General features: G+C 43.5%; 2 protein-coding genes across 3 annotated transcripts; one reads left to right on the top strand and one right to left on the bottom strand.

Moving 5' to 3' along the window:
• Positions 1 to 136: 136 nt before the first annotated feature.
• Positions 137 to 7,722, bottom strand: fsd2 (fibronectin type III and SPRY domain containing 2). Its single transcript, XM_085457973.1, has 14 exons — positions 7,400 to 7,722; positions 6,649 to 6,776; positions 6,344 to 6,581; positions 5,999 to 6,094; positions 5,538 to 5,771; positions 5,353 to 5,375; positions 4,334 to 4,455; positions 3,915 to 4,079; positions 3,645 to 3,779; positions 3,343 to 3,496; positions 2,526 to 2,659; positions 2,065 to 2,197; positions 1,811 to 1,987; positions 137 to 892 (listed from the first exon to the last, which is right to left on the bottom strand). The coding sequence occupies exons 3-14, from the start codon at positions 6,524 to 6,526 to the stop codon at positions 643 to 645; spliced, it is 1,806 nt and encodes a 601-aa protein (XP_085314099.1). The 5' UTR covers positions 6,527 to 6,581; positions 6,649 to 6,776; positions 7,400 to 7,722; the 3' UTR covers positions 137 to 642.
• Positions 7,115 to 21,414, top strand: whamm (WASP homolog associated with actin, golgi membranes and microtubules). 2 transcript variants are annotated; one of them, XM_085457958.1, is made up of 11 exons: positions 7,120 to 7,835; positions 9,463 to 9,636; positions 11,327 to 11,477; positions 11,685 to 11,854; positions 13,193 to 13,400; positions 14,534 to 14,718; positions 15,231 to 15,317; positions 15,403 to 15,498; positions 17,875 to 18,295; positions 18,697 to 18,839; positions 20,133 to 21,414. In XM_085457958.1, exons 1-11 carry the CDS (start codon positions 7,260 to 7,262, stop codon positions 20,286 to 20,288), a joined length of 2,367 nt encoding a protein of 788 aa, XP_085314084.1. In that variant the 5' UTR covers positions 7,120 to 7,259; the 3' UTR covers positions 20,289 to 21,414. The 2 variants fall into 2 exon arrangements, with proteins under 2 accessions (XP_085314090.1, XP_085314084.1); XM_085457964.1 differs by lacking the exons at positions 18,697 to 18,839; positions 20,133 to 21,414 and adding an exon at positions 18,460 to 18,695 and having other exon boundaries at positions 7,115 to 7,835.
• Positions 21,415 to 22,146: the final 732 nt, after the last annotated feature.

Genomic DNA, 22,146 nt, shown 5'->3' with positions numbered 1-22,146 from the left:
TGTATGTAGAAAATGTAAATATAGAAGTCTAGATGCGAACTATTTCAGCGTCAGTGTGGATTTATGTTAAAATGTCACACCTCTTTGGGCTACATTTGTGGGTTTTTTATTTTCATTTTATTTTTTTATGAAATAGTGATCTGATTGCAAATTCAAACACATCATCATTAGCCACTTTATACAGTGTGTGGAAGTATTCTGGGTGGACTTTCCTTCTACATATGTGAATATAGTTGTATTATAATTTCAATTGGGTTTTTTTCCCCCTTTCATTTTTTTTCTCAAATGCATTTTTTTTTTTTTTTTTTTGGTGGGAGCGCAAAGAAAAGACAGCTCCTTATTTCCCCCTTTGGACTTAAACACTCAAGTCTGCTGCAGTCACAGGTGGTTTAAATATTGTACAATTTAGTGAAACCTTTTCTTATCTTGGAAAATGGTGTATGCCTGTTCCCATGGAATACTATAATAAAAACATTTGAAAGCAGTGTGTTGTCTTTAGTGAGAAAGTTCAGTTTTTAATGGAGATTGGCGTTACAAACATTGGTTTTGTTCGATGTCACCGAGCTCTTTGGTAAGTATTAAAGTCGATAATTGTTTTGTCCTTGTTGCCTGGGTTTTTATTTCTTCTTGATACTTCTGATGTCAGATGAATGTGTATTCAGGAGCTTCTATGCTGTTGTGTACAGTAAGCGCTCCCGGGTTGTCCAGGCTAAAGCAGGGGTGGACGTAATTTTGGAAGTGACAGTGGAAGGTGTGCAGATGTTGTTCCAGATTTACGTTAAAGAAAGACAGAGTCCCTCTGTCGTAGTCGAGTGCCACTCCAATCCGTACGGGGTTCACAGTGATCCTCAAGTCAGGACTCCAGCCGTTGTGCAGAAACTCGTATTTATGCCTAACAAAGGGAGAAGCATTATTATTGAGTGTGTCAAAAAGCAATTTTATTCATACTGTTGATGATTTTCCCGCTCTGTCAGCCATTAGGAAAGCAGATGCTGAATAATGAGCCAACAGCAGGATTTCAAATGGCTGCAGCTTAAAGAAAATGAAAAATGTGCTTGTTAAATTGTGCGTAGGCAGAATCAACAAGAAGATGTCCACAATGGGAGCCATATTCAGGGCTCGTGTGATATGCTGCTGCGAATGACTCGCTAAATGTGATAATTCATCTGTCCTGCTTTGTTCCAAGAAGAGTTGCCATAGAAACTATTATAAAGTAACAGATATTCAGCTGTGGGCTTTTCTCCCTTCAATGGGCTTAGTTTCACACAGAACGGATGCATTTTTTTTTTTTTTTTTTTTTTTTTTGCTTAGGAAAGGGAAAATTTCTGAATGCTAAAAATAAAGTCTTGGCCCAGTTTCTGAGAACTGCAATAGTAGGCCCTCAGAGGATCCGCATGTTAATTCTGCTATCAGATTGGTGGAAAAGTCTGCATCTATTAGGTCTGTGGAGTCCTGTGAAAATGTCTGCTTCTTTTCAGGGAACAAGTATATTTAAGAAAAATGACTGAGCAGAAAACCAAAGCTACTACAGCACTTGTCTTGAAAACACGCAGACGCTGTTCAAACTGAGATGATTAAGATGAAATATATGGGGACTTTGTTACAGCAATCGGATACAAGTATTTTGCGGTTCAGCAGTTGTGCTTTTGTATATTTGCTAAACCGTTGTTCACAGGCATAGTTTACCTATAGGATCCCTGGTGTGCAGTTATTTTGGAGGAGTACTAATGTGTAAAGAGTACTGACAGGACATCACAGGGTGTTCAGCAGTGAAGCTGATGAAAGAACCCTGGCTGGTACTGACTGCTACCTGGATGGACTCAGGATGTGTCTCATACACCACGAGGTACTGTTGGCCCCAAGATACGAGTTCCTCTCTGTGTCCTCATAGGCAACTCCGATCCGGAACTCTGTCCCATCATCCACCTCAACTTCCCAGTAATGCCTTCCTCGCACTGGAATCAGATCCCCAAGGACAGCTACACATCTGTAAAGACACTGACATTTAAACATCTGCAAGTGTATAGAGTCATCTTTATAAGTCAAGGTTCCCATTATTCGCACCTGGTAAAGGTGTTGTCATCTAAGGCCATGGCACTTATGGGAAGTTCTTCATCTCCATAAAAGATTGTGAAGCCATCTTCAGAGATGGACAGGCAAGGATGGGCAGTGTCCTCCAGGAGATAGAAAAATGTACCTGCACAGGTAAATGGGTGTTTGATTGCAAAGACTGCCTGAATCCATGTATGTAGTAAGAAGGTATATTTATTTAAGCTACGGCTTAAACACAGGACATCAGATTGATTTATTCTAATCGTGCAACCTCTGTTTAAACAAGGCTAACAATAAATAAACTTATATGCTCTTTCTAAGCGAAAGGAGTCTCAAACATGATGGGGATGATCAACAAGTAGATGCTTAAAGTTACAAACAGACATAACTGTTCTGCTTTAAACGATAAGGTCCATACCGCCTATGAGTGAGCCAAAAACATAATGAAAACGCTGATCCCAATTGTTTCTCACCTGTCGTGGTGATAGAAATTGGTTCACTCCTGTCACTGGGCCCTCCGATGTTGACCGCTCTCACAGAGATGAGGTAACGTTGTCCTGGCTGCAGCTGGATCAGACACTGACAGGTGGGCACTGCTACAATAGACCTGGGGTTGTAATTGAGACATGAGGGTCACGCGTCTTCCTTTAAATATATAGTAAATGCAGAACACTGATCACTTTGTGAACTGTATTTTATTGTGTATGGTTACCAAAACATAAATCACTGAAAGATCACCTTGAAATTCTGGTGGTTAAACAGAAACTTATATTTGTATATACTCATAATTGAACATTTTCTTTAAGTCTAGCTTGAAAAAAAAAATCATAATAAAAAGAGAGTTTACTGCACAGATAAATGTTTAAAGTGTTCTCCAGAGCGACTGGATAAGAAATGAAAATGACCCCAAATGTGGGCACAGCATTCTAGCTGAGGCCAACAGCACTGCAAGGGCTGAAGCTAAGAATAGATTTTCTAGGACAGAGTGCATCTTGATTCAGCAGCTCTATATCCATGGGACCTCAAAAAAACAAAACTTCCCAGGCAAGCACTAACACCAGCTTGTTTATTTTGAAGCAAAAGCCTTATCAAAGGAAAAAGCCAGTGGAGCCTAATATCACGGAGTACTGCGTCTTTGAAGCTCTGCGTTTCCAGCCAAGCGCTTCTATTTTTACCGAGCTATTTTAACTTTAACTCTAGGCGTGGCCTTTTCAAAGTGACAGATTTCAAGGAGAGGGCACGGTTAAATTTTGAGCTTGCCAAATCGGTCTCGTTAATAACACCTCTTACTCGGTAATGCTGCTCTCTGTGCCGTCTGCACCCATCTCCCTGAGCTCCACCGTGTAGGAGTCTACGGGGTTGGTGTTTCCTGACTCCCAGCGGATCAGAGCAGCCTCTGGACAGCTACTGCACTCCCTCTGCTTAATCACTGGAGGTGATGGCACTAGGGGAGAGAGGATTTAGACTTTTATTCCCACCAACACACCACTTTGGAGTGATTGCAAAGCTGAGGAAAGTGGCAGAACTATTATTATTTTAAACTGCCACAAGTTTAAGAACTCCTCACGTAGTTGGAGAGTGACATTTGTTACCCGTCATGTATAAGGCCTTCTCGCTGGCTGGGCTGATGCCTGTGGTATTGGTAGCCGTCACCCAGAGCTCGTACTGAGCATTGGGCAGCAAATCTGCAACAGTGCAGTGCGTCTCCTTCAACGTTACCTTGCTCACTTAAATAAAAAACAAAAAGATGAGCACACCTTTAGATCGCAATATTTTCAGGGAGATCAGTAGATACAAGTTGAGCAGCAGATGGTGACATTATCATGCAGTGCACATCTGCAGGGAGCGTCTCTGGTTTATACCCTGCGGTGTGAAGGTGCTGTCTGCTGGTGTATCCTCCAGCACCGGCCTGTAGTAAAGCTCGTAGTACTCCACTGTGTCATCAGAGAACAAGCTCCAGCACACGCGCAGGGATGTCTGAGTGGCAGAGTTGGGCATCTGGGGATTGATTACTGGGGCAGATGGAGCTGTGGGTTGTTTGATAGAGATTCACTGTAAATTCAGCACAGTTATCAAGAAGTCTTTTTAAAGTACAAAAATCTAAATGTTAAGACAGCTCTGTTCTGGTTGAAGCTCAACACTGACACCTCTGTGTGATTCCTATTATTAGGATTCTCATTTTCAGTGACGCAAGACACGGCGTGTTGCTAGATTTGTATTTTTCAAGTGACAGAGAAGGAGGCGGAAAGTGAACCAGAGGAGGCGATTTGTAGATTCAGACCTGGAACAACGTTGATCGAGTCCATCATGGTTTTGACATCCGACAGGTCAGCGAGCGGTGTGTTGAATTCAAGACATGTAGACAGCGTGAGGTCAACCTCGTCTTTGGCAAACTCCTCGATTCTAGTGTGGTACAGAACAAAAAAAAGCCCTGATTTTAAAAAACGTGCAGTGCGTTATCAGGCTAATGTTCAAAATTTGACCATAAAATAAATACTTTACGTGCTTTTCATCAAGCATGCAAGCATGTTTTGTACAGTGGATGGAGTTTGTTCAGCAGAGTTGTGTCTGTGGGTTGTGCCCATGAATGAATATGAATGATTGAAGTCTGAAGAAACAAGACATATTGTCAGTTTAACAGCATTTGTCGCAAGTCAGCCAACACAACCATATTGAGATGCCGTCCCACAGCAGCATGTGACCAAGCTGGTGACCAGCATGAGGAGGAGGTGCCAGGCTGTTGTGGCTGTGTGTGGATCTTCCACGTGCTACTCAGGGCCCTGTTTGTTAAATGAATTAATTGTTTCTTCAGACTTTAATCATCCAGTCCAATAAACTACACCAAACAAGAGTCAGTAGCAGAATAAGCTGACTGGTATTGGAAGAGGAAATTTGGCAAGTGTTTCACGGGCGCGACCCACATACTCAACTCTGCTGCTCAGCCCACAAATGCATTTTCCCTAATAAATGTGGCTACATTTAAGGGGAAATAAACAGGCTTTCCAACGTATAGGTCTATTGGCAGGAAGCAACCTTACAAAAATAAATAAATAAATAAAATAATTGACCAAATACAAATTTCTTTACTTTTTGTGCTAGGTTCAAGGTTCTTTTTTTGTTTTTATTTGCTAAGTTCAGTAAGTGGACCTTCAACTGGGATTTTAAAATATATCAAGTTAAATAAAACTAAAGTCTGAAACTAAAGGGAAGACAAATCTCACATGTTATTGATGCTCGATCTCTTAATATCACACCTGCAGTGTCACACTGTGCAGACTCACTGTGCAGCCTCATGCTTACCTTTTAATTGTGGGCATAACTGTCTGTCAATAAAATCCAAAGAAGTAATTTCAATAGCAAAATAAATAAATGAATAAATGCTAATCAATGCTTCATATCCACAATTGCATTAGCTGGCCATGTTTTATTTATTTATTTATTTTTGGGGCCATCTGCAAATATGATCCAGTGGAGTCATTTATCACCTTCAAAAGAAGCCTCTTGTCCTGGCTGCGGTAGACCTCCTGCGCTGTCTCGATGAGCTCCTTGGAGGCATCGAGTGCCTGACCACAGGCCAGCAGCTGACCGTACAGGGCTTCCAGCTTACTCTTCTTCTCCTCCTCCAACCTTGCCGCGCTCTCATCCTGTCGCTGAGACAGTGTCTGCAGCACGTCATTGTAGTGCTGCTCCAAGTGCTGCTCTTGACGGCCAAAATTCTCCTGTACGTGCAATAATATGAGAGAGTTAGAGTGTAACACATTTGTTTTACAGGAAAGAACAAATTAAAAAAACAACAATTTGATGTAATAAAATGGGCTTGTGATGACTTTATTACTGTCTATGAGTAAAAAAAAAAGGAAAAAAGCATCTCTGCATATTCATATGATAATAAAACAGTAAAGTTATGTCAAAACAAAGGAGATCAGACTAGACGTTTGAGTAGTACCTCCACTGTAAGGAAGATCTCTTCCAGATGACCAGCAAAGCTCTCCATCTCTGCAACCTTCTCTTGCAGCTGATCGCGAATCAAGATGATCTCCCCCTGAAAGCAGTCATAACGCAAGCTTGAGCTCTTTTCACATTTAATTCAAACCTGCAACACAGACTACAATGAGGGGTAACAGTTAAGAGTTTATGTTGCTGTTTACTATGAGTGTATCTTAATCAGATGTTTCCCCTCACTCAGCTATTTATTTTACTCTTCTGTATTGTGTTGGCATTCTCTCAGAGAAGTGATTAAATGCAATGAGACGACTGTGGCTGAACATAGGTAGTTAGTTTGTGTCCTCACCTCAGTTTCTCCCTCCTTAAAAGCATCCTCCTCACCATCACTTCCATCTTCTGCTGCAGTGGGAGATGGAGGTGAGCCTACATTGTAGGTCTCCATAGCATTAGACTCTCTGCTTAACTCCTGGAGCTCGGCTTCCTCTGCAATTACACCCAGCCTGCCTCCTCTGATCTCATACAAGTCCATGATGACAAGGACTCAGGCGAGGACTGAGGCTTAAGTATCTGTTAGTGTCCTGAAACTGCATCGGAGGAGAATTTAACAAAGCAGAACTGCTATAGTGAGCAAGCAGCTGATAACAAATTTACCTGAAAATTTAAGGGAGCCGTTTGGTTCTTAGACAGCCTTTTCAGGCCAGCAGCAGTATCCGGCAGGACAGCAGTGACAGAAATAGATGGGACTGTGTTTGCTCACATTTCACAGGCATGCCAAACATCTACACAGGAAGTTCGTTATTAATGAAATAGATTCATTAAACGTGGTCGAAAGTCTGCAGAGGTCTGAGATATGCTGACATTGTAAAGGAACAACAACTAAAAGTTAAATGCTTTAATTTTTAGGATTTGGAAATCCCCGAACATGTGATTTAAAGGTCAAAGTTAAAGGCAGTACCAGAGGCTTATGGTGCATTCAAGGTTCCTCGTAAACTTTAGTTTAAGACATATCAAACGCATTGGATTAGACATTTCTGTAATGGGACCCGCCTGCTCTTAGTGACCCAGTCTAGGTTTTTCGTGGTTACCATTCTTTGTCAAAACAGCGTATTCTTTAAAAGGTAGATATCTGTGTTAGTAAAACCGTTAGCTCATATTGACCGATAACTTCCGGGGCTGGTGAAGGCAACTGACGTCACACAAATGGCGGACGTTGTAAACAGAGCCAGCAGCTTCTCGGCCAGGGTGAAATATCTCTTTTTAAGATGAACAGCATAGAGTGTGAGCGGCTAGACAGTCTGGAGGGGTGGGTGGCCGTTAAAAGCAACATATTTGAGGAAGATGAGGCCTTTAAACTGGGCTTCATCGTACAGTGGAACGTTATCGAGTGTAAGTTCGCCGTCACCTGCCATAACCGGACGTTACAGCGGCAGAAGCGCAAATCCGAGCCTGCCGCCGACGACCCTCAGATGAGCTGGGCAGGACTCTTCTCCGTCAGCGATCTGAAGCACGTCCACCAGCAGTTCACCTGCGTGGCCGACGTCCTGGGAGGCTGCTTCCCGGATTTGACGGAGTTTGAAGAGGGCAACATTTGGGACTTGCTCTTCCTGAATAGGAGATCAGGTCCAGACAATGACGAGGAGAAGGACTATGACACCCCGTGTAGGAAACTCGAGAAGTATTTCAGCACCGCTATTGACCTCTGCGGACGGAAGATCGTTCTCGACACCTTGTTCGCACAGGATGACCGAGATGTCGAGGAGTACTTTGAGAATTTACAGGAGTTCAAAAAGAAAAGCTTGCAGGAGGAGATGTCAAGGGCCAAGGGTCACCTGAGACAGGTGAGGCGTAGAGGTGGGCGGATCGATCTAATATCGATACCAACGCGATAGGACTGAGACTGTTTTTGTTCCCTAAGTGCAGTATGCCCACTGGATTTTGTTAAATAAATGTGCACATTTACATTCCAGGTCTCCAGAAAATCAGTTTCCAAACACCTTGTGTTAATTAATTAATTAATGTGGAAAGTAAAAATCACAGTGATTTAGTGGTCATTAAAATGTGTTCAGAATGTGTAAATTAATGATGAATCAATCAGTAATCATGGTACACTGTTCTCCCCTTTGTAATCTACATTTTATAGGGCAAAAGTATTGGCATCGGTATCAGCAACACTGGCCCTGTATCTGTTTGGTGCCCCATCTATGATAGAAGTCTTACAACACCTTAGAAACATGAGTCCCTGAAGTCTGAAGTCTGAGAAAGACTGCATGCTCTCTAATCCCAAGAAGTTTAAAGGTCTAGTCTGCCATATTAGCACCTCTAAGTGGTGGTGTGAGCCTAAATCAGGTCTACCATGACACAGCAAACCACAGCTGCTGTTCCAGCCAAGGCTCTAGATGTTGCAACACCACCAGCACTGGTCTTTGTTTGCTGCTTCAACCTGCAATCTGACCCTTTAGCTCTGTTTAGTTTGTTTCACATGCAAATGGAAGTAAAAGCAGTCAAATGACAGCCAATAGACCAATGAAGCATTTGAAGAGCATAATACGTCAGCTTGACATCAAAACAGAAATCTAGTTCCATTCGAGATCCACTGGAGATCGCTGGAATGCATGCCTCCAAGCTTATCATGTCCTTTTATCAAAATAATGTGGTCTGAGTTATGGTAGCTGAGTTTTTACATGCCCACACTGTACCTGTTTCCACAGACATCATGATGTAGCTCGCGGAGCTGAAAATGTGCTTGTTGTGCTGGTTTGTTTCCTTACACAGATGTAAGGTTCTGATCAAGAATTGGTCACAGAAACAACGAGCAAGTGGACCTGTAAGAAAAACTGTTGATGGCACCGCTACGAGTAGAATAAATGTATCAGAATCTGTACTCGGTGCCGGTATTATGTCTACATAAACCACTGTTACGGTTCTGCTGTAAATGATACCTTTATGACATCTTATCCAGCTTTTGCTTATGCTGTCTCAGATGCAGGTTTGTGGTGCTGCGTTGATTGTTTTTAATGGCTAAAGCAAACATTGTTCCCATTGTATGCTGGAAGATGTCAGGGCATAGATAACACTTGATTTTCCAACTATTTACATATTTTGAATCCAAGCGATTTAACATTTTCTTAACCAAGATCTCACTCTCCAAAAAAAAAAAGTCTCAGTTCCAAATATTTCATCACTCTCACATAAAATGTTTTTTAATACCTGAATTTGTTTGACTTCAGCGGTCAACACCGCAGAACTAGGTCCAAGAATCCCCGTGGTGTTCAACCACTAACCTCATCTTGAAGTGTCTTCACAAGTCTACCTTCAGCCCACCCAAGTTGTATTCTGAAAGGCCTAGTTATCGACTCTTGTGTTAGCTGGCACGGATTGGATTGGTTCATTCTGAGTATGAAAAACTAAGCTGTGTGCTCAGGGTAAACCCAGATCATGGTGTTTAAGTTTTTTTTGTCTCCACAGCTGCTACAAAGTCACAGCGGTGCTGACAGGATGGTCATGCTGCTCAGCATCTACGAGGAAGAAGACGAGGCCTACCAGGACCTGGCGACTGTCGCCACGACTTTCTTCCAGTACCTGCTTCAGCCTTTCAGGGACATGAGAGAGCTGGCCTGCCTTTACAAGATGGACATCCTTGTAAATACACACGTTGTCAGAATGTTTTACACGATTATATGCAGGGGATGTACTTAGTGTTAATATCAGAAATTTAAGATTTTGATGAAAATAAAAAAAGGGAGGATTTTACAATACTGTGCAAAAGTCTTGAGCCACCCCCTCATTTCTTTATATTTTGCTAGGAAAATGTGAAATATTGCAGTGATTTATCAAAACATATAAACATAGCTAAAATATACAGTATGTGAGGCAAAAACAGAGATTGACTTTTAAGCTTGTTAGAATTGTACAAAGTTTCTTCAACACAGCCTGAACAATCTCGTAATTTCTTTAAGTAGTCTTCAGGAATAATTCTCCAGGCTTCTTTAAGGACATTCAAAACTTTTCTTTGGATGTTTGCTGCCTTTTGTTCTGTTGTCTGTCAAGCTGATCCCGCACTGCTTCAGTAAAGTTGAGGTCCAGGCTCTGGGGAGGCCAGTCTGTGACTGATGGTGTTTTATTATGTGTTTCTCTATCCAGGTATACTTTTACTGCACTCACAGTTTGTTTGGGATCATTGTTATGATGAGAAATGAAGGCGTTGCCAATTAGGTGCTTTCTTGATAACATGGACCAAAATGTGATGGTACTTTTCTGTGTTCATAATTCCAGCAGTTTTGACAACGCCCCTGAATGAAACGTAGCCCCAAACCACGATGGAGCCTCCACTGTGTTTTATAGATGGCTGTAAACACTCACTGACAGTGATTTGAACCAAAAATGTCAAATTTGGGTTCATCACTCCATAAGATCTGTTGTCAGTGATTTGTCAGTCTAGTTCTTATGTAGTTTGGCACACCTCAGCCTTTTCTCCCTGTTTCCCTTCCTTAAGAATCGCTTCTTTACTTCGTTGACCAGTAGATGGATCAACTAAAACATCACAAGGATCTCTCAGATCCTGTGTCAGGACTTTGCTGGATGTATTCCTGTTTCTTAAAGACGTGACTTCCACATGCTGTTTACCTGCTGTAGACAGATTTTAGACCTGCCACTTCTTCTTTTGTCCTCCACTTACCCAGTCTTTTTAAGGACACACTGTACATGATGCTGAGCTGCTGCTAAGTCTTCAGCTAATAGCACAGTGAATAAAATGTTTTTCTACTAAGTTGTCTCTTCTGTGTAAACACTGGTCCATGCTTCAGTAATTCATGCGGCATTGTTAGGTGTCTTCTCTAAGTCTGACTCCTTGGAAGCACATAAAGAAATGAGAGTTGTGTCAAGACTTTTGCACAGCACTGACCGATACGTCCTTTAGTGATCACATAAAGGTCTCTTTCACTCTTAACTGGTTCATTCGTTATTGCTGAGCCACACACAGCACTCATGAATAGACTGACCTGTTGCATCACTATGTCCAGTGTGGTTCTCAAACTCTGTGATGTAGGTTAAAGAACATTATTTTTTAAAGGGAATTTTTAGCCTTTATTTTGATAGGACAGTAAAGAGTATCAGGAAATTGGGGAGAAAGCAAGGGGAATGACATGTAAAAAGTGAGCGTGGTGTAGGGAAAATATTTATGTCCACTTAGAGGGAAAAGAGAGGTCAGAATTTGTTTTTACACTCATCCAAATATGAATAAAGCTCCCATGAATGCACAGTTAATACATACTTCTTACGGACAGGTAAGCCCTTGAGTAAAGACCGTTTTGCTTGCTGTGGTTGTCTGCAGAAGTCTTTGGAGTTTGAGGAACTGGGTCCTAAGAGAATTGCAGCTCTGGAAAAGGAGGCGGAGGAGTGGAGAAAAAAAGCAGAGGATGCAGTCGCCTCGATTCAGGACATCACTGTCACCTACTTTGCACAGACTTCAAAGGCTCTGGCTGGTATAAGTTGCTGTGTTTATATCTGCGTGGATGTTTCGGTTAATTATGAAATGTGTAAATGATCAAAACCTCCAAAAAGATTGTTTTCAGAGGAAATGGTTTTAAAAGAAAAGCCTCCATGATTACGCTATGGGATTCATTTCACACTTGTAAGGAAAAAATTATAACCGTTATATATATATGACAGCTCCTTGTGCACATTTCCAGGTATGGTGAAACAGATGGAGGAGGATAAGTGTCGTTTTGGACCCGCTGCCTGGGCGTCAGCGGCTCCCAGGCTGGAAAAACTCCGTTTCCTATTGGCCAAAGAAACCCTGCAGCACATGAGAGCCACCGAGATGTGCCTCAGCCGCAAGAAAGACAGCATCAAGGAGAGGGTGCGTGTCCATTTTATCTTTCGTTCTTTCTTTTTTTCCATTAGTATCAGCTGCTTTTCCAGTGGTTCTGTAATGACTCAGCACATTCGGTAACATCTTACTAGAGTGTGGTGCAGTTGTAAGACTTTCATTATCATTCATGTCTTTATTTCCGTGCCAAGGCCAACGCTGCTTTTGTAGTGGTTGTAAGTCAGTAGAGATGTGACACGGTGCCTACTCGCTCTCATGTATCATTCACTCGGTACTCCAGTCTGATGTGAGTCTGTGGCTGCTCTGTTCCTTTTGATCTATTTATAAAGCTTCTCTGAAAACATAGAGAATCCCCTCAATACACCCCCATCCCGATCACAAAAAACCCCCTCCACGCATGAATAAGTGAGTGTGTCTGGGTGCATATATGCATACTCAAAATATGCCAGCTACACACAAATGTGTGACTGCACCAGGAGGATGTTTCTCATGTCAGGATCACGGCATTTTTCGGGATGGTATGGCACCCGATCACTTGCTGCTTCACGGGGGTCATGCTGTGCGTTTGAGCTCTTGAAAAGAGCAAGGAGAACAACCGCAACACCTTTACCTTCACACGGCTGCATTCCCATCCCATTAAGCTTTTTAAATAATAAAAAAAAAAAGTCAGGTTTGAGGACGCTGGCGTCATCCGTCACTGTGAAATCAACCCGAGCCTTTACATCTGCAGCTGTGTGCGAGTGTTCATAACGAGATCAGCGAGCTACACCTACGCAAACTCTTGCGCTGGTGGCAACACAGCTCGGTGACTCTTTAGAGCGTGCCAGTATGCCTGCGGGTATCCCAGATGTTTGCGTGAGTGTACCGCTTCAGTCTCTGTGGCAGCTGTGTCATATTCCAGCAGTGTGTGTATTTGTGTTCGACATAATTAAGAGCATTTTAAGGCTGTATTTTGAATGCTTTGAATGCAAAAGCTCATGCATGGCACATGCTGCAGGTAGCTGCTGGTTTCAGCTCATTTCATCACAGCATGAAAGCTTGCAGAGATTAAACTGTCTTCAGACAGGCAGTTCATCACAAATGCTTAATTTTTTATGTCAGATTTATCTTGTGTGTGTGTGTGTGTGTGTGTGTGTGTGTGTGTGTGTGTGTGTGTGTGTGTGTGTGTTTGCCAGTAGCGTGGCTGAAAGCAAAGCCTATTTTGATCATAATGTTCAAGGACAGGCTGTCAAAAAGTAGCACTTGCCTCACAAAGTATTCACTGTATATATACAAACGACTGTTTTTTGTTTTTTTTTCTCCCCACAAACGACCGCTATGATCCTTTCAGCGGGGCTGATGTAACATTTTTCTGTCGTTGCCTTGCAGCTGGAGAACCTCTCCGTGAGAGCCCAAGGCCAGAGGGCCGATTTAAGGTCTGCGTTTGAGGACGGCCAGAAGCAGGACACTGTGGACCAGCTGGAACTGCAGTTCTACGAAACCCAGCTAGAACTCTACGACGCCAAGTTTGAAATCCTGAAAAATGAAGAGCAGCTCCTGGTGGCTCAGATAGACACCCTGAGACGACAGATTAAAGGTATCCTCACATTTACATAGCTGTGCTGTACAGCAGATTTATTTTGGGTATATATACACGTGTTTTGCAAAAGTCTTGAGCCTCCACGGTGACAGAGTTTCTTGTTTTTGAAGCAGTCTTGAGCAACCAGGCTTTCTGAAGGTCTTCCTTCTAGGACCTGGCGTCCACATATGTGGACATCACATTTTGAGTTGTCTAGACCAAAATACTGAATTTTGCTCTACAAGGGCCTGATATCCACTTACGAGGGCATTATACTGCCACTGTACTATCGAAATTTTAAACAAATATATTCATATTAGGATAGAATTTTTCCAATATTCTAAACGCATCTTACGATATATCCCAACACTACAATTCCCACAGCGCTGATTCAGCACCCTTCAGACTCTGTGTCAGTTATGATTAAAATGACACATTACACAATGCCCCCCTCCCCGCTGCATTATAATGTGTTGGATTGTCAGGCAGTGTGTTGTGGAAAAGAGGTGCCTTCTGGGAAATGCTGTATTTTGTTCGTGTAAATGTTTCTCTAATTGTTCCTCGCGGGAGGGGGCATGTTTGCTTCCAAGGTGTTTGCGTGTGCATCTTGCTGTCTGTGTCTGTGGTGACTTTGGCTGTGGGCATATTTACCTTTACAGCTCTCAGGTGTAGTTTCCTAGCTAAGAAACAGCAGCGCACCCTCTGTCATTTGTTATTCGTGAACATAAAGTTGGAGGACTGAGGAAGATATGATGTTCTGTAAATAAGGAGAAAGCTACTGCAATGCAAATACTGCAATTAGTGCAGTTGCCAAGGAGACCCAGAACGTTTCATAAGCAGCTGAGGAGATGCTTTTATAATTTAGCAGTAATTTTACCAATGTTAAGCCGCTTACTCTTAATCAGATGTAAGTTTGCTACCTAAACAGGAAGTAAACAGATTTCTTAACTTCACGTAAGCTGCATAACTACAGTTGGCACAAAAGTAACCTTGGCACTACCTGTGACAACTACCTGTGCTGCTCGTGAGCAGTGGGCATGACACTGGTTATTTAGGTTGTCTGATGGGATGCGACAGCTGACGTACAGCTGGAGAGGATGCCATATAAACAGAAGACATGTAGGAGTGACTGGGCTGCGTTTGTGTTTCAGAGCTGAAGGAGGAGGTGGTGTACTACGATGTGTGCGAGGATCCGGAGGAGTTGCAGAGCATGGTCCACACAGGTATTCATCAACCAGACCCTCCAGCTGTCAGTCAGCTCAAAAGACGCCTACAGACCCTGGAAACCAAGAGGGGCAACATCTGTGCCCGCCGAGCTTACCTGCGTAACAAAAAGGTGTGTGCGAGTGCTGCTGACATGAAATCATTTCATATTCTGTGGTCCTTTCAAGCGTTTTGGGGGTTTTTTGTCCAAGGAAAAATGTATCGATCCTTCAAAGGCACATCTCCGCCTGCCTCGTGTGCCAAATGCTGGGTTTTTAAAATGTTTTTACTACATTGGTTTATTTTTAGCTGACATAGTAATTGAAGCACTTGGCATGTTTTCCTCTTTTGTTGGCTGCTTGCTTATTTGATTTTAAAAAAAGTATTACTCAGAGCAAAAAAAATGGCAAAGGCAGCCTGGTTAAAGACTCTCGATAGTTAATTCCAGTAATTCACAGGGAGGGAATGCAGTTAAAAAAATAGGGGCATTGGAAAATTACAAATAACGGCCTCCAAATAAAATCCGGATGTGTTGCAGTTGCATTTTCTCAAAGTTTTTTAACCGTTTGCTCAGACAGTCGCTAATTTCTGACAGACTAAAATGTATTTTCGAGCGATTAAGTGATATGTTTTGTCTCTCTTTAGGATCAGTGCACAGATGCACATGAGCAGAAGCACCTGGTGGAAAAACAGAGCTCCATAGTCTTCAACCAGCATCACCAGGTCCACCTCGTAAGTCAGCCAGGTTGTCGGAGCCGCAAATGAAAGCCGCTGTTTCTCTCCTGTGCCTCTCAGTGTCTCCCTCTGTTGTCTGCAGAAACGAGAGAAGAAGAAGGAGGAGGAGCAGAGGAGGAAAGAGTGGGTGGACAAGGAGCGGGAGAAAACTCTGAGCCGATTACGATCCTTCAGAGAGGTCAGGCGCTCTCACTCGTTCTGCTCTGCCTTCGCCTGCAGCTCTCTCCGAGTTAATAAAACCCGGGGGGACGCTGCATCGTACCCTCTTAATGTAATAGTTCACCTCAAAAATAAAAGCTCAGTTATTAGCCACTCGACCCCTCGCGTCGGAGGAAGTCCTGATAACGGCGCGCTGTGGCTGTGGACGGGCTTGTTAGTAATGAGCTGTCTTACACCAGAGCTTCAAACTGTGCGTGGACGACTGCTCTTTGTTGGCTTCTAACTTCAGTGACCCAGTGATATTTTCAGTGTGACAGTCAGACTCTGTTTTAACTTTAAATATAAATATAACTAATGACATTTCCATCAGCTTCTCCTTTACAGTGTGCTGACTGCTAAAAAAGACTTAGACGCTACCTTAAACTAGCATGTTAGCGATGCCATTGTCAACACCTAATCAAGAATGGCATTAGTATTCAGCTGAAGCAACCTCAGTGCTGCTAGAATAGCTACGAGCCCAGGAAGAGAGCCCTGCATCAGTAATAATGACTGGGTAATGATGATGACTACATCATTTGGCGGCACAGTGGTGCAGTGGCTGGCATTGCGTCGCCTCACAGCGAGAAAAAGGCCGAGCGGGCGATTAAGGATTCAAACCTCCTGGGGTTATCCGTCTTCCTCCAGCAGTCCAAAGACATGCATGTTAGATTAACTGATGATTCTAAATCGGTAGATGCAGCGCTCATGTGCACAGGATGAATATGTATGAAAAAGAAGATGGGGGCTTGTAGTTTAAAGCACTTTGAGTGGTCAGAAACTACTAGAAATCATTCCATTGATTCATGTGACTGAATGAATGGTCCTGCTTTAAAACAAAACATTGGCCTGCATTTGTATAGCGCTTTTCTAGTCCATAGGACCCCAAAGCGCTTTACACTACATTCAGTCATTCACCCATTCACACACACATTCACACACTGGTGATGGCAAGCTACATTGTAGCCTGGGGCGCACTGACAGAGGCGAGGCTGCCGGACACAGGCGCCACCAGGCCCTCTGACCACCACCAGTAAGCAAACATGTGGTTAGTATCTTGCCCAAGGATATTTGGCATGCAGCCAGGAGGCAGCCTGGGATCGAACCACCGACCTTCTGATTAGTGGCTGACCTGCTCTGCCACCTGAGCTACAGCCACCCCACATTAACGCTCTCTTGGTATTTTTTTAATGCCTCCATAGTGTAGTGGTTAACAAATGTGCATGGTTAGCAAAAGGTTGCTGGCTCAATTCCAGGTGGAGACTCACATCCCATTTGTGGTTGTGTCAGGGCGTCATGGCAACCAGATGTAACAATGATGTTGGATCTCGGTGGTCAAAGGTCACTACGAAACAAGTTTTTGGCCCCAGGAAATTCTCTCTCTGCAACACACGCAGAAAGTCCAACACTGTGATGTCGTTCCACCTGCACACAAATACACCCACAAGATTTCAGACGGCTGATTCTTGTGTTTAAAATCACTCCCTTGTGTCCTCTTGTTCATGAGCGTCTACATGCTCTGCTCACTGTTGACAGTACATCTGTATATTCCATAGTGAGCAGGAAAATCAAACCAATTATTATGTATTTCAGTCGAAATTGGTCCTTTTTAAGCCAGAACTGAGAAGCCTTTGTGGTGAGACTATTTTGTTTAAACCAGGGGTGTCATCATAAGGCCCGAGGGCCAGAATCGTCCTGCCAAAGACTGTAATGTGGCCCATTGGACAGCTTTGGAAAATATGAAGGAGAACTAACTAATAAACTAATAAAGACCTCCACCATAGCCATTTATACAGACTCTAAGGCAAATAAGAAATAGATGAATGTATCTGCTAAGAAAATCTGTAAAAAAAAAAAGACATTCAATTAACAAAAAATGTTCTGTTTTCTAATCACAGGACAGTTTGCACTAACAGATGTTTTCATTGAATTTTACACATTTATTTCTCATATTTTTATCCCATTATATATCATTTAAGCCTATGGAGTCATGCTGCCAGTTTTCTTTCATTTATTTACAGTAGTATTTCTTAATTATGTAGAAAAACTGACGCACCCCCGAAATTACACTTAGTTTTCTTATACATGAGAAATGAAATGTGTAGTTTAACCTTACATTGACAGAAAGTGGAGGTCCAGCCTACTTAGGATCAAAGTATGTGGCCAACATTATAAAACGAGTTTGACATCCCTGATTTAAACGATCAGCTTTTACGTCCGTGCTTAACTGTGCGGGGCTTTGATGCACATCTGCCGCCACTTTTTTAAATCTCATGTAGATGCCTGTTTAAAACAAAACATTAATGCATGAGCTTCAGCTGATGGTTTTTTTTTTTTCTTCTTTTTTTTTTTTTCCCAGAAGCGACCGGGCCAGTACATCCTGAAAGCGCCCCAGTCCAGGCCTTCGCCGTCTTCTCCAGAAAGCCTGTGCCCCTCGCAGCCGATGTCCATCATCAGCCTCAGCCCTGCTCCCTCTTCTCAAGGACCCCCTCCCTCCATCCGACCCGCACCAAGGCGCAAGAAACCAGCCAAAAAGCAGCAGCTGAAAGACATGCCTGTCCAAATCTACGCTGCGCCACCTCCTCCAACGGCCATCCCCCCTCCCCCAACAGCCCCACCCCCTCCTCCTCCTCCGCCACCACCACCACCACCACCACCACCGCCACTGTCACTGCTGCCTCCCCCCCGAGTGTCGCCCTCATCAGAGGATGCCCCGATGCCTCTGAGTGAAAAAGAGGGCCCTCCATTTCCAGCCAAGAACACGCTCAAACAAAATATAGGTGAGGGTGAAATACGTGCAGTATCATTCAGATCTTCATGTCCAACAAAACCAACGAAGAATAAAAGAATGGAGCAGGATACGTGATTTTTGTTTGGCTGCTGGGAAGGTTGTGTGTGTGTCTGCACATAGTGTTCTGTCCTAAATTCCTAACTTCTCTCACAGGGCCAGAGGAGGCATTTTACCTGCAGTAGTGGTCCTGGTTATATACGCTGTCTGCTCCAAGGAGACTCTAACGTCCAGCAGAGCTTCTTTTTCATAAGATCATGTGAAACGGAGCACACTCAACAAAACTGTTTCAATAATGTTTCTTACAGCGAGCTAAGAACCAGCTCATCAGCAGTGTAGCTTCTTCCCCTACACTTTAACAGTGTTTCTCCTTTAACTTTGGTATTTTTGTAGGAACCATGGACGAAGTGTTGGCTTCGCTACAGCGTGGACAGATTAAGCTTCGAAAGGTCCCCGCGGCCAGCACGCCGAGCCCCACTGGGGACGCAAGGAGCAGTCTGATGTCTGCCATCCGACAGGGAGTCACCCTGAAGAAGGTGAGATGTTGATACGTTGATCGGCTAGCTTACTGCAGAACGATTGCATCACCGCATGTGTCACTTGGTAAAAATGTGATGACAGTTGGTTATTCACCTGTGGGGAAAAAAAGCCAGTGTGGCTCAGTTTGTGTCAACCCCCCCCCCCCCAAAAAAAACCCCCTTCCAAATATCAAATATCAGTCTTTACTAAAGAATTAATCTGCATGTGAAAATGCTACCTAACAAATGCACAATTTATTTGTGTTTGTGTAATATGCGATCATCGGTGTTTAGGTAAATGTGACACGAGTTTCATTTTCACTAAGGACCACCGGTATTTTTGCTATGAGCCGTTTGCTGTGGACGTGGATCACATAAATTAAACCTTGTTTGTTCTCAGTGTACAATATTTCTTTTTACTGACCGACTATTAATGGTGAAGAACACATTCGTGAGGTAGTTAAGCTATAGGAGCTGTCACAAAAAGCCGTTCACGTCCTAATTTTTGATAGGAGACATGCTGTATGGGAACTTTGAGTGCACTCTTGTGCACAACAAACAGCTCCCCCGTGTGGATTCTTTTTTAGCGCAGCAAAGGAGTGAATTATTGAACAGTGCTAGTAAATTTAAAATTGGGTATTTTGCTTCTAATTTTAAACAAATGGTCGATGAAGCTGTTCACAGGTTGTGCGTGTAAATTCCTTTTTTATTTTATGAGAATGCAGACGTCTCCTTTATAAGCCCAGAAAGTTGATTTTGTGGATGATGTTAGCCAAGTGACCTCTTCAGCGCTTCACCCACTGCAAACCCTACAATACAGATCAACAGAATCAGCTTTCACAAGTATACATGCAACATACTTTAGGCTCTTCCCTTATTTCCCGAGGAGCCACCACAGCGGATGGAGCCACATATTTGATTTGGCACAGATTTTAGACCACACGCCCTTCCTGATGCAATCCTTCCATTTATCCAGGCTTGGGTCCAGCACAGGCAGTACACTCGCTTGTGACCCCCTGAGGCTGGATCTGTGTCTCCTTCTGGTCTCGACCCAGGGATCTTTCACATATTAGACAAATGTGCTAAACTGCTGCACCGTGGAGCCACAGTTATGCATACGTAAAAACCTATGCTATAACAGACTAGAATACATTTAGCTGTTCTAGTTCCAGGGTCGGGTGTTATCCCAACGGGGTCATTGCTATGTAGCTCTCTACTATAATGTTATTAGCTACTTTTTTGGTACTGATTACAGATTTCACAGCAGGCGCTAACTTAAAATGTGAACTGTATTTCTTTGCCGTTGCGTAGGTGGTTCCTGCACGAGCAGAAGTCCCGAGCGGCGGAGACAACGAGCTGGAGCGCAGCATCAAGGCCGCCATGATGAGGATGAAGAAGGTGGCGGCTGATTCGGATGAGGACGACAGAGGGGACGAAGAGGGACGCAGTGCAGACTGGGATAGCTGAGAATGCGTGCGCACTCACGCCGATGAAGCTGCCGTCTTATGTTAGCTCCTCTCAGTCTTCCTCACAGTTATGAGCTTCAGCTCATTGTTGCCAATTTTCCATCGGAAAACAAGAAGAAGAAAAAAAAGCTGCTTGTTTGACAAGAACAGGATTACGCCTCCTCAGACTTAAACGTTGCAGTTTGTTGAAGTTGTTGCACATTTAATCCCTTTTGTGTGTGTGTGTATGTGTGGGTGCTTTTGTTTTGTAGCCCTGAAACGCTGTAATACATCCAACACTGCAACTAACTAGCGAGCGGCAGAATCAGGACTTACTCTCCTCTAAAACACTTTCCAATTTTCAGAAATCCCAGTGAGAGCGAATGAGCCGCTTTGTTTTTAACGCTCCTCTAATTATTGAATTTCTCCCAAATCTGTGCCCGAAGGCCTTTTGTGACAGTGTCACACAGCAGGGGGGGAGTGGGGTGGGAGCTTGTGCTGCGGGCGGTGAAGACAACACTACGCAAATTGTCGTTTCGCTCGCACCACTCGGTCTGATCTCATCATTTTGAATGTAATTAAATTTGAACAATTGTTTATTTAACCTAACCCCAGTAAGGCTACAGCCACGTGAAGGCAGCGCTGTTAATCATTCAAAGCCTGCGTGTCTGAAGTCTTTGTCGCTGTTTGCGTTGCAGGCCGTTTCACGCTGCCCGCAATTTTCCCCTTCTCATGTCAGAATTTTGGGACCGCTTTAGGATTAATCAAAGGGCACTTTCGAAGTGAAATACACAAAGACAAATTGAGAATATTAGGCTTTAATTTAAGCAATGGATTAAAAAAAAAAACATTGCAAATCGCTGTGTGATCTAAAGAAAAGGAAAACGGGGGAAAGGTTCCTGTTGTTTAAGGCAAATTGACCTTTCAACCTGTGACAGCACATTGCTTTGTTTTGGGGGGTTTTCCCTCCTCAATCTTTACAAGTGTTCCTTACCTGAACCTGTCAAACAGTTAAACTGTGTGATAGCAGCATTAAATGCTTTACAGGATGAATTCAATTTTAGTTTTATGAGTTAATGATGTTCGAGGCCGACACCTGCATTGCTGTGTTTTAATAATAAACTAAGAGGCATCAGGTCGTCATCAAACGTTGGCGTTCCTTTTTCCCTCCACTTTCATTCAAATACATTCATCTGAGCTCTTTGCCACTTGCTTTGCTCACGCTGGTCCCCGATCTCCAAAGTCTTACCTGTGCCCAGGCCCTCATTCTTTAAACAAAGTCACATCAGACCTGCACCGGTGAACCCCTGGCGAGTGGGCTTTGGTGGATGAAGCCCACAGTGATGAGTCACGAAGTAATGTCCATCCTGGCAGCGCTCGCTCTCACACATCGGTCTCCTGCAGTGACAGCTCAGACATCCCCAGTCAGCTGCGATTGAGTTTATTCAGCTCTGCGTACTTAAGAGAAGCCACCGTTTTTGCGGGGCTGCTGTCAGTCTGTGTGCAATCTGTTTGCAACATCCACGCGATTCAGGTGGAGACGGGTCACGCACCTCGGGGTGGGAGGGAAGGCGCACACGGGGGTATTTAGACGAACACCTCCATCCAGTATAAACAGAAATTTCAGCAGCCTGTTACTATGGCAACAAGAAGTGTCAGCGGTAGTGGCCTGCAGTGCCATATCGCTCTCTTGCTCGCTCTCTCGCTCACATGTACAGAGCAGCATAGTCTCTTGATGTTTCACCAACTCGCCCACTTGTCACCAGTCACACAATGAGAGCTGAGAGTCAGACAGCGATGACAGCAGAGAGAACGAGAGGCCGTTTTTGCTCTACCAGAATCGATTGGGAGCGAGGCTGAAAGTTGAGGAGCAGAAGTAC

This window comes from Copadichromis virginalis, linkage group LG1, assembly GCF_057382275.1.
Source record: "Copadichromis virginalis isolate Kocher_CV1m ecotype Utaka linkage group LG1, C_Virginalis_male_GT1.1, whole genome shotgun sequence".
Classification (NCBI taxonomy): Eukaryota; Metazoa; Chordata; class Actinopteri; order Cichliformes; family Cichlidae; genus Copadichromis; species Copadichromis virginalis.
This window is presented reverse-complemented; position numbering and strand designations above follow the sequence as displayed.

Excerpts from the sequence above, each read along its gene's own strand:
- fsd2 (XM_085457973.1), bottom strand. The coding sequence starts at position 6,526 with ATGGACTTGTATGAGATCAGAGGAGGCAGGCTGGGTGTAATTGCAGAG. Across the intron at positions 4,080-4,333 it reads CTCGATCAACGTTGTTCCAG|CTCCATCTGCCCCAGTAATC; the intron begins GTCTGAATCTAC and ends AACAACCCACAG. Across the intron at positions 893-1,810 it reads CACATCCTGAGTCCATCCAG|GCATAAATACGAGTTTCTGC; the intron begins GTAGCAGTCAGT and ends TCCCTTTGTTAG.
- whamm (XM_085457958.1), top strand. The coding sequence starts at position 7,260 with ATGAACAGCATAGAGTGTGAGCGGCTAGACAGTCTGGAGGGGTGGGTG. Across the intron at positions 14,719-15,230 it reads CTTACCTGCGTAACAAAAAG|GATCAGTGCACAGATGCACA; the intron begins GTGTGTGCGAGT and ends GTCTCTCTTTAG. Across the intron at positions 18,296-18,696 it reads CACGCTCAAACAAAATATAG|GAACCATGGACGAAGTGTTG; the intron begins GTGAGGGTGAAA and ends GTATTTTTGTAG.